This window comes from Pempheris klunzingeri, chromosome 12 (assembly GCF_042242105.1).
Source record: "Pempheris klunzingeri isolate RE-2024b chromosome 12, fPemKlu1.hap1, whole genome shotgun sequence".
Taxonomy (NCBI): Eukaryota; Metazoa; Chordata; class Actinopteri; order Acropomatiformes; family Pempheridae; genus Pempheris; species Pempheris klunzingeri.
Genome location: NC_092023.1, coordinates 10264914 through 10277117, shown reverse-complemented (window position 1 = coordinate 10277117; position 12204 = coordinate 10264914). Strand labels below are relative to the sequence as shown.

Sequence of the window (12204 nt, the reverse complement as noted above, 5' to 3'; positions counted from 1 at the left end):
TCACACAACCACAATAGAGGCATACAATATGAAATCTGCCCATGCAGATATAGTCCAGATATTGTCCAGATAATCTGACAAAGATATGATACATTTTCTGGAAAGTAGATCAAACACACTTACAGATAAAACTAAGATTAAGAGTGTTTAACCACTTCAGCAGCCCTGTGAGGTTATAGGAATTTGTCAGATTTTGCCATCTTGTGTATTCTCTCATCTCACAGTAAATGTCATCAATACTGGACAGCGTTGCATCCCAGTTGTCATGATTAGCTGTTACATCATAGATTTTTCTGTTTTTGGGAGCACAAACTGAGATTAAAAAAGGCAAGAAGACAAAAGAAAATTTCAAAAGTCTGTTAGTTTCAACAGATCGACACGAATATCGTAGTGCACACTTCAAAGGTGATGCCAAACCAACAAAATACCTTGTGTCTCTTTCAGTGCGGCGTCTTATGTGCCAGGGTTCAAGCTGAGCGACACCGCCAGCAGTATGCTCATCATCACACACAGCATGAAAGGCCAGCCTGGAGGTAAGAAACACACATGTTGGTAATCACACACGTGCTCATTTCCAACATTCACACTCACTTCTTGCTCTCCTCCACAGTCGGTCTTCAGACCCTGAAGTCTATGCTGGGGGCCGAACAAGTGCCCTCGCACTTTGCCATTACCCGACTGGTTCAGGTTCTGTGTAACCATGGCGATTTGGCGGGGATCCAGGAAGTGGAGTCACTTACGAAGGGCCTGGGCCTGAACGCCAACCTGTCCAACATGTTGTTTATCAATAACACAGCCCTGGCACACATCAAGAAGTAAGATTGCTAAGAGCATGTGTAGCAATTTATTAATGGACCTGATTGGACTATTTTTGAGACGATTTCTGACTTGACAACTCTGCTATTGTTGCATGTCCTACAAATATTTAGCCATCGGAGCAATTTAAAACATCCTCTAATCACACAAATGTCACAAAAAGGTACAAGCGGCGGTCTTGACGCTTCAAGACAGTTGTCCCCATACCACCTTTATCTCTAATACTTCAAGTAAAACCAACCTCGTATAGTCAAATGGAGAACAGACAGCAAATGGCAAAACAAATCACTTTAGACATGCAGGGCTGCATGAGCAAAACATTATAGTTTCAATTTATGATGCAATTTACGCTTCAGTGTGAAGTCTTTTATACTCTTTTGTAAACCATGTTGCTATTACTGTGCAGCACACAGAGATAAACACTTAAATGCAACACCAGCAGCAGAGTGTGACAAGACCCAGGTTGACACACTCTTAAAGTAAAAGCTTACAGGCCAAGTGGGGCGTCAAGTACAAATAGGAAACACAAGCGTAATAGGATTATTCATGGATTCCTTTTAATGTCATGAAAACACCCATCCTCCACTGCTGCTTTGTCACTTTTCAAACAGCACAGAACAAAATATAAAACACATTGTGCATCAAACTTTCATTGCGCCACTTGCCGCATTAGCGCTGTGCCCCAGCTCGAGCGGCAACGTCGCCGTGCCAGCTCGGAGGGACAGCAGGAAGTGAAGAACAGCAAGACGGTCCTCACGCCCGATTGGCCATCGCAGCGCTGGCCTGTCAGCTTGAACCTTGACCTCCGGGAGCCGCGCTCTGAGCTGCTCTGACACGTGCGTCCCCGCTGTATCTGAGTCAAGCTGACTGGCTAAGAGCCCGGGCGGAAAAGCAAACAGGCCCAGAAAGCGGAGCGCCACATTTAGAGGGGCCCCCCGCTGAATTATTCAGACGGTCCCAGTCGCAACAATCAGCGTAGATATGTTCCCCCACCTCGGGACGCTCTCGCATATACATACATAGAGACGCGCACACGCCTTGTATGTTAAATATTCATAGCGACTGGTGACGGTGGGGAGGGAGCAGGGAGCGTAAAGTGTTAGTAGCGAGGTTGGGTTGCCAGATTGAGTTGTTTTAGATTTGTAGTGCTTTCGGTGTGCAGGCTTTGTTTGTTTGTGGTAACCTCAGCAGAAAACCATTTCACGATATGAATGAGCATCAGTGGAAGAATGAGGTGGTCTTCACGTTAATAATAAAAGGTTGTTTGGTGTAGTTTTGAACTACTGTAACTGCACTAAGCCTTTCTTTCCCTCCCTCATCAATCCTCACCTCCCACCCCCCTCAGTGGTGATGTGGAGTCAGCGGTGGAAATGTTGGAGACATACTACACAAGTCCAGACAGCGAAAGCCACAGCATGTCCTACGTCTTCAGAAAGGTCTTGGAAGATGACAATGAGAAGGCCTTAGACAATTGTAAGACACACACACAGTCCATGCATGTATGTAGAAACAGCAAAATGACCATGATAAAACAGAACTGGATTGAAATATTCTTATACTCATCACAGAAAAACACACAATGATGAAGCCATTGACAAAATGTGCATGTTATGTTGCAGTGAGCGCTATGGCAGAGCGGCTAGCCAACCATTTTGCCTGCTACAGACCAGCTGCAGACCTCTTCTTCCAGCTGCTGGATAAGGACAAAGTCGAGGATGCCAAGTTCATGCTGGCTGTGAGTATGAGCCTGTGTTTATGTGTGTGTGTGTGTTTGTGTATAAGCCCAGAGAGCTTACATGTGTTGGGTATCACTGATGAGGTCATGTTATTTGGATCTGAATTTGTGATTATTGCAAAACAAATGCACAAGTTAACTCTCTAGCCGCCAAAATTCAACAGTCTGCTGCAGTGGAAAATAAGTAAGTAATAAGTAAGTAATAAGTGTAATTCTCTGTTTCAGATGTAGGTACTACTCATGTGCTGCTGGCTCTTGATTGTTTAGGTTGGAAGGGAAGCAAAATCTGCACAACATGAGGAAAGCTCTGCAAAATGTTTTTTTTATTTTTTCACCACTTTAAATAAATTTTAAATCATCCAGAGCACTCTGTCCCTATACGCACTTCTCCATTTGAGCATCTTGCACTCACATTTTAAATTATTATATCAAAGTATTTAAAATCTGCAAAAAAAAACAACAAGGGAAGTGGTGATGAATTCAGTGCATCAGAACTCCCTGATGCATTTGTCCAGCTGTCAGATCCTGGTGATGGAGGAGACGTCCTTCTGCCACAACCGCTGACTTATTTATCCAGCATCACATTTATGTTAGGGAGTGCTCGCCCACATCCCACCACCGACTCTGGTGGTCTGAAATTGGCCTCCTACTGCTTCACTTATTTAACACAGTTCATACATTACAGCTCAATGACTTTGCGTTGAGCCTGGGGACATGAATATGTAGTGGCTACGTGGAAGAGAAACGGGGAAAGATGAAGAGGACGAGGCAGAGATCAGGAAATTCTCAGAGAAAGACGCACAAATTGAGACGAGGACGCTGCTCTCCTCGCTCTAACAGTAATTGTTGCGATTACCCCTCTCAGGCACTCAGTTGCATGTGTGACTCAAGCGAACACTAATGAACGCAGATATATTACTTACCACCTTCACTTACAACACTTCATCACTTTTTAAAGATGAACTAAAGGAATCTGTGTTTTTTTTATTGTATGTTTTTGTCACACAATCTGAGCTGCTCTCAGTTTCACCCCGACATATATTTGTTGTTCAGGTTTGGATTTTTTTGCTGCAAAAATACTTCAAAAGACCTTTGAACAACTATTAATGCAACCAAACCAGAGAAGTTGATATGTGAAGATGCAACCAAAGGATGGTTGATTTACAGTATGATATTTCATAATCTTATACAGTGAATATACAGTAAAACTGTTTGTTTCCAAACAAAGAATTGTCGTGATTCTCAAACGGTATGAGACAAGTGTAGAAAGTTGGTAAAGAAAAGATAAAAAAGACCAAACCAGACCTCTGCGCCATTTTAGATCTTCATTACCAACAAACTACTTCGTTTACCAAGTGGGTCAGTCAGAAGCTGCTTCTTCTTCTTCTTCTGGAGCAGATTGACAGTGGGGGAAACTGGAGGACTCGGAGAGAAATAAAAACACCACAGATACACTCAGACTTGGAGGCGACACGTATCCGCTCTTGATTCCTCCCTGACAGCCTGAGTGATTATCCCTCTCAATCTTTAAACAGGGATGTCTGACGAGCATGCATGTTAATGAACAGATACATTTCTTACTACTCTCATCTTCATCACTATTTAAACACAAACTATGGATTACATGATTCTAAAGATATAATCTCCTCCCTGCTTGATATACATCTCAGCTCGATTCTTTTTTTTTTCCACTCCACTTTGTTTTCTCTGTATAAGATAAAGATGAAGGAGTTTTAAAATCTCTGCTATCAGGGTTAAAGTCAGGAGACGTGCTAGAGGCCGAGGGTGGAAGTTTGTCAAATGGGATGTTCTTTTCTGAACTTTTTAAACTGAAAGTAAAAGCACATAAAAGTCTTTTGCACTTGCGGGCAATTTACTTAAATGGCCGATTCATACACAGTTCAGAGTGCTTTACAGACATTTAAACTGTAAAAGGAATCAGAAGCTGTCTTTAAAGATTGAATTTTAAAAAAGTGGGAATGTGTATAAATTTGGAGGCAACACTGATGTAAAATCATTGGGATTATTTCATTGCTATCAAATCTTTAAGTATTTACTTTAATCATGCGTACTGAGCAGTACTGTAAGTTGCTCTGGAAAAGAACATGTGCTAATTCACAACATACATTTTTGAGGCAGATCTTGAAAGAGGAGAAACCCACTGATACATAGTCAAGATACCTCACGAAGACTATTCTAAAAGCATGTTGTCCCGTTTGTTCTCAAAGTGTTTCGATTGTGAGTTTAGACTCAGGCTAAACTGCCGTGCTGCTTTTTGTCCTACATCACGGCCTGTTTTCGTCTTCCCGAACCTTCCTGGAAGCCGCTCTTCCGGGGTCACTGGAGGGTAGAAACTCCTCCATCCCATCATAAGTGAAGCAGGACCAAAACTCTGAAAAGCTTTTAAGTGGGCGAGCAGACAATAATGATGACATGGCTATCAGGAGAGAAGGAGGTGAGGCCGGCGGGGAGCGAGAGGAGAGCGAGAGGGATGAAGTTAGTCATTAAGAAGTGAAGCGGTGACGGAGGGAAGCAGTGAGGCGGGAGCTTCATCTACAACTGCTTACGTGCATGTGTGTGTTAGGAGGGGTGATTGAGGAAAAGGAGGAACCATTCCCAGGGTATCCAGAGCTTTTAGGCAGCATGTGTGAGGAGCAGGAGAGGCGGTGGGCCCGGTCGGTTGTGGCGTCACCTTTGGGAGTGGTCGGGGGCTGAGGGGGAAATAAAGCACGGAGCAAAATTGAGTGAAGTGGCACAGTGTTGGTCTAATTGCCTGATTGTACTAAAGCCATTCTGCCGCTTGATGACTCTGAAAGGAGGCAGCTTCCTCTGTGTGTGTGTGTGTGTGTGTGTGTGTGTGTGTGTGTGTGGTCCTGTTAAAAGCCTTACGGGCCGCTTGCTTTTACTTCTGTACAAGGTGGAGAAGGAGTGAAACACGTTAGTTTGCGTCTGGCTAGTAATTGGACCTCATTGCTGCTCAGCCAGGAGAACAGACTCACTCACTCAGAGCACAGCGACGTTAATGTATCTCCTGTGCACGCACACACACACACACACACACACACCTTACCTACACACACACTCTCACACACAGTACATTTATGCAGTATGCATGCTTGCATGTTTTCATCATGGGCAGGTTAAACATTCAACACAAGTTTGTCACTTCAGTCAGATTTTCTTCATAAAATACATATAAAATACGTTTATTTCTAAATGTTTGTCTGGTTTTTGAATGTATATCACATTTTTAAGTTCTAGTGCACTGAAATAGCTCATCTGGCCTTTACAGAGCCAGTTTTTGCTCTGATTTTACCTAAAGAGCAACCATTACATTCGCAGTCCTGTCAAAATAATGTCTCACTGCTGCCGGAAATTGTTGCAAAGGATTATTCTAGATCTCCAACTCCACGTTACCTTCATGCAGTTGGAGTACATGTGTGTTCATACACTGTTCGGACAGAAATTACAGCATGTGAAGAATGCAGGTTGGAGAATCTTCTTGACCTCAAAAAAAAAAAGGAGGACCCTCTACACCTCATTCTATTTCTCCCACATTTATTTTGTCTCTTTCTTGTCCCTCCTTTAACTGCAGCGCTGCAACGCCGTGGCTGAACAGAGGGATGCGCTGGTTTCTTACTTGTCTCATAAGTCCGAGTCGCCTGGACAGGTAAAATCACACACTGTGATTCTTCTCTTTAAGATCAACACTAAATCAGCATTTTTTTTTACAACAGGAGTGTTATTTGTACCCCGTTTTCCATCATTCCTGTCAGTTCAGATAACATTGTACTGACCAAGTAAATTTTTGTTATCTGGGAAGCCCGAAAAGTCTGAGTTATTATTTTGGTGAGTACAGTGTTATCGCAACTGGTGACAAAAATAAGACCCAATGTTGTAATGAGCCACAATTATCCTTCAAACTGTCAGTTTAGATATGAAATGATAAAAACAGCTGAACTGAAATTTCGAAAATTACAAAATGATTTCACAATTATAATGATTTCACAGCTGTTGTGCATATTTCAAACTGTTCTTGGACATATTTGTAAAAAAAAAAAAAAAAAAAAGAGGCATCTAAGTGTCTGTATGGGTCTTTCCCATAGCGGCAGTTTGTATGTTCAACAGTGATTCAGAAAACACACACACACACACACACACACACACTGATGTTGTATGTAAATCGATGTTTGTGTGCACAGGGGGAAAAGGTGAAGACCCTGATGAGCTTGTTCCCAGACTTCAGTGAGAAGGACTTGCTGTACTCGTACCTGATGAAATGTCATGGTAAGACTCACACACTCTCACACACACTCACACCAGGCCTGGACGGGTCTTGTGGAGCAGCTAGTGGTGCAGCAGACGGCTCACTGGCCTGTGGCTAAGTCAACATTAGCAGACTCATTAACTATGCATCAGGTTAAGAAGTGTGTGTGTGTGTGTGTGTGGGCAGACATTCAGGGGTTAGAAGAACACATGTCCTCTAATGAGTTAGCTGTCCTGGTTAGCCTAGCGTGCTAATCGCAACATGGTCCACCACTCAACTTTTCTTTTTTCTTTCCAGATTGTTTCTCCTGTCTCATCACTTCTCGCCCTCGCCACCTTTTCACTCTTGTCTATCTGTTCTCGTCTTTTTTTTTTTCATCCTCTCCTCCCGTCTTTTACCCGCATCCTCTCATCGCCTCATGTCCTCTCGTTCACTTCACCCTTTCACCCTCCCGTCTCCCCTCTTTCATACCCTGTCGCACCAGAGAAGAGCAGACATGACTATTTAATTAGCATTAGCCAGCTGGTCGGTCAAGGCAGCCATTGGGGACACAATTAGCGATGCTGTGCTCGCCTCTGCTCTCTGCCCCTTCTATGTGCTCTTCCTTCTTTCTCTTGTCTCTCAACTTGCTCGTGTCTTTTCTATTTGGCAGTAGTGACCTCACTTCTTTTACTCGGGTCTTGTCGATACACACAATTGTACCGTTTCAGATGAACGGACAATTGCAATATAATATAATTTCATTTAATCCAGGTATGTGTACCTGAAGAAGGAGGTTAAAGTTACTGATTTCAGCTCTGTAATATTGTAGTAATCTGACTTTCTTTCTCTGATAATCTAATTTAAATCAGTAAAAAGTATTTTGCTGGCCAGGGGATTTATCTTCATATGGTGTTGCGACTGTTTTTATACACTTGCACAGTAAACGCTTGTTATTCACAGCACTTTTTTCCACCTGCTGCTTGTTTAATGTGCACAGCCCACAGCATTTTATGGCAAAAGCATGGATACATCCTAACATAATGGACAATGTTTGCATGTGCTTTGAGATTTCTCTTCTCTGCATCAATACATTGATGATAGACCAGGTGGAACATATCAGGGTTATCCCATCACCAATAAAAATGATGCATTCTCTCTTTTTTTTTTCCCTCCCACACACACACAATTTTTTCGCTAAATGTCTACAATTAAATATATTGACATGTTGTGTGTGTTGTCTGACTTTTTCTCTCCCTCTCTCCTCTTCCTGTCTGCCAGTCGTGGATAAGGACCTTCCGTCAGCCAAGGCTCTGTATGAGCAGATGCTGAAGGAGGAGATAACCGCCAACGAGTTGACACTCAAGCGGCTGGCTGTACTTTACCGCAATGCAGGAGAGCCGCTGCCCTTCACCGAGCCCCCTGTGAGTCTCTCTCACACACACACACACACACACACACACACACACACACACACACACACACACACACACACACAGGTACGAGGGAGACGCTCCACATAACCACTCAGTTGCAGATGTGATTGGGTCCAGCATTTAAGGGAGGGAGTGTATTTTTAAAATGTGAAGTATTCAAAACCACTTGTCACTCGCACTCCCACTGACTTCACCAATATAGTTGGTAACAAAAGTAATTGTCCTCCAACTTACCCAGACTAGACTGTACTGTTATCAGCTTGACTCCCCAGAAAAATGAGAAATTTCACTCCCACCATGTCTCAGTGCTCACAGCAGTACAGATATTTGGGCGAGCGATGGGGTTCAAATTAAGGATGACATTAATTATTTTCATCACCAATGAATCTGCAGATTATTTTCTCAGTTCATTGTTTCATCCGTAAAATGCTAGAAAATAGTAGCAAAAACATTCAAGGACATATCATGAAACTGCCGGTGTGGTCGAACTAAACAAGTAAAATAGAAAAAATATTGAATTTAACTGTCGCATAAAACGAATAAAAGCTACAAATCGTCACAAACAACTGGCTGGAACTGGGGAATGTTTGGCGTTTTTTCTTTGAAACTACTTAAAAGATTAGTTGATAATAAAATATTTGCTGATTGGGCTCGAACTCAATAATTCAGACAATGGTAACATGTCACTTAAAGTCGATAAATGATACCAATCAAGTAACCCCCCTCCCTCCCCCAACCCTATGCTAACACACACACACACACACACACACACAGCTATCCATATTGATACAAGCATACAGACATGAACAACATATTATGAACAGATCAGTGTACAAATACGAACACTAACTGGTGCTGGCAGTTGTCCGGCTGGCCTTCTAAAACATGCCATTGTGTGTGTGTCCTGTAGTAATGTGACAGAGCAGTCTGCCTGCTCAGGGTACACAGGCCTGCAGCTACCCTCCTGTGTTTGTTACTCTGTGTGTGTGTGTGTGTGTGTGTGTGTGTGTGTGTGTGTGTGTGTGTGTGTGTCAGAAATGGTGCCCATACTATACATACAGTATATTGTGTAAGCGAGATGGTGTCACTGCAATAGCCGCTCTCTTTTTCTGGCTCCTAGTGTTTTTGAGCATTTCAGCACATTGCACATTTTGTAAGCTGATGTAGCTCTATTCTAGGCCGAGGGCACACACACACACACACACACACACACACACGCTCACACACACGCGCGCGCACACACACACACACACACGGCCCTCTGCCCCAGCACTTTAACGTGCTGTCCCCTCGAGGCAGGTGTAGAACGAAGCCCACCTCTTACCTTCCCATCACTCACCTGCAGTGCAAAGATAGAAGGAGAAAGAGGGATGAAGGTAGAGAAGCTGCTGCATTATTCACCGAATGCCAGGATAGTTAAGTGATGGCTGCTTTTTTTTTTTTTTTTAATAAGAGCTGCAAGGAGAGGGTAAGGTGAACAGTCAAGGGTTTCAGAAGTTTCTACAAACACATCTCCTGTAGAAAGAAACGCTCCTCTCCTCCATCCTGTCCATCTGTGTAGAGGTAGCTGCTCCGTCGACGAAAACATTTTCTCACCGAAATGCGTCTCCTCAGGAACAGACACTGATTTAAGAGAACCTGTCGCATTAACCAATTTTTTTTGGTACTTTTTTGAATTTTACAAATGAGTGTGGTGGTCCAGACCGTCATCAGCAGACAGTTTGTAGAGTGCAGCTCTGCGATGAAGGCTTTGACAACTTTATTTCTCTTTCTTCCCTTAACACGAGTACAAACAGATCTAGATGTATTATTTGATCATCTGCTCGTTTTCGAACAACACGACCAGAAGTTTTTACTCTTGAGTAACATTTTTGTGAATGAATACTTGAAGCCACAAATGGAGCAGGGCAGGCGGCTTTATGGAGCAGTTTTATGCCAATGATCACATCTCCCAGATGCGCAGCTCGTCATGAGCAGGGGACGTTTCATCAAGTTGAAACAAGAAATTTACGACAAGTTTGTGCAGAAGTTGGAGTTCGACTTGAACAACTTGTACAGGAAAACTCACAGAATACTCAGATTTATTATAATACTATGAAAATGTTCTTGCTTGACTCCCTATTACTCGAGATAATAGTCAGAAGGGACTATTTTCTCAGTAGAAAGGAGCTCCAATGTTCACAATAAGACTGATGGACTATCCATATGTATGAGTATGAAGGAGACCATTTCTGGAAAAACGTGTTGCAGCTGAATTTTACAAATGTAATTTTTAATGGCTTTTAGCCCCAGAAGTGACATTTCTTTCAGCTAAACTGTGTGTGTGACAAAATCTCAGACGGATATCTCAAACCTGGACAAATAAAACCAAATCTAGTGGGAAAATATGTTTTTGTATTTAGGGTGAAGTGACCCTTTTTGAAAGTGTTTCAAACCCCTGCCAGGATCTCTCTCCTCTCTCCTTCGATAGTAAACACGGCTATTTATCGTCATTAATTACTACATTAATAAGTAAAGGTACATTGTAAGAAGCCGGCCTAATCTGCAAAAAAGCTCCCACCTTCTACCCTCCAAGAAACACCCACCACAACACTTTGTCTGGATCAAAACACTGATTAATTAGCCAGGAACAGAGGCAAAGAGCGAAAGTGTGTGTGTTTGGGGAGTGTGCTACAAATCCCTTATTTGTGTATTAATGGGGATTTAAAGATGAAACGAGACAACCTGGTTGGGGAGTGGGGAGTATTTAGACAGGCTCAGGAGGGCTGCTTACTTTTGGAAAGAGGCGAGACAGAAACACACACACTGACAGGCAGGTGAGCGTGCGGTTGTTTGTTTGTTTGGTATAAATTTGATGCTAAATCCTTTTTTTTTTCCCTCTTTCCAGGAGTCCTTTAAGTTTTATGCAGACAAGCTGAAAGAGCAACTTCCCAAAGCCAAGAAGTCGGAGGAATAAACATTCATCCCCCTCTCATTTAACCTCCATCCAAATCCCACTGTCTCCTTTTTTTACATGATTTGTTTGAGTTGAAATATTTGGTATCGTGTTAGAGCCGTTGGATGTTACACTCTCCGCTTTGCTATTGATAATGTTGATGATGAAGGTGATGGTGATGTTGAGAATGTACAGAAGTATTTATGCTAATAAATGATGTTAGGAATCTACATTCTGTGTGGGTCTTTGTGTGATTTAAAGGGTGCATAGAGCTTTTTACATTAACGATGCTTCAGTTCCATTTTGGTGTCCCACTGAGTCCACGTCCACGGCACCAGGTCCTGAAACGTCTGACCACAGTACTGTGAGGTTATTATTATTATACAGGTGTATTTACCTGTATCTCACTTCTAGTATACTGTCTGTGCTGTTACTGTATGAGAAATCAGCATACATCAAACTGCAATTTTAGAAAGCAACTGCAAATTAAACTACAGAAGGCAAAATGTTACTTTTCAAAATAAGTTTTTTTCTTTGTTTTCTGAGGCGCTGCTGGATCAGTTCCATTTTACTTGTTAGGAGGAAACTTTTGACTCCACTACATTTATCTGACTGTTAAAATTATGATAAAAATTATACACACGAAACCTTTGAATTATGATTGTGTTGTACAAGCAGGAGCTATTCTGCTACATAATTAACTTACTTGATACTAAAAGTGCATTTTACTATAAATACTAATGTTTACATTGTGGTACTGGTACTTTTAGGTAACAGCTCTGAATGCTTTCTCCTCTAGGTGCATCAAAATCACACTGAATCAAAGGTTTTTTTAAGCATACTACCATTTTTCTTTATACTGTATGAAGTGTGAATACACTACATACACCAATGCTAAGAATTAGCATCTAGTATGGATATAAGACACAGCTAATGTCTGCTGTGAAAAAGTTATGTAGTGTACCCTCACACTACAAAGAGAGGGGGAAAAAAAAACATCCTCACCCTCCTTTTTTTTAGATTAAAATGTCCCAAA

General features: G+C 42.2%; 1 protein-coding gene across 1 annotated transcript in view; it reads left to right on the top strand.

The window, feature by feature from the left end:
• lrpprc (leucine-rich pentatricopeptide repeat containing) overlaps positions 1–11388 on the top strand; it is a 55759-nt gene extending 44371 nt beyond the window's left edge. The window contains exons 31-38 of the mRNA XM_070841145.1: positions 445–533; positions 611–815; positions 2162–2289; positions 2436–2551; positions 6147–6221; positions 6754–6838; positions 8079–8221; positions 11121–11388. Coding sequence (XP_070697246.1) covers positions 445–533; positions 611–815; positions 2162–2289; positions 2436–2551; positions 6147–6221; positions 6754–6838; positions 8079–8221; positions 11121–11189 — 910 coding nt within the window. The 3' untranslated portion in view covers positions 11190–11388. The remainder of the gene's footprint in view (positions 1–444; positions 534–610; positions 816–2161; positions 2290–2435; positions 2552–6146; positions 6222–6753; positions 6839–8078; positions 8222–11120) is intronic.
• The last annotated feature ends 816 nt before the right edge of the window (positions 11389–12204 follow it).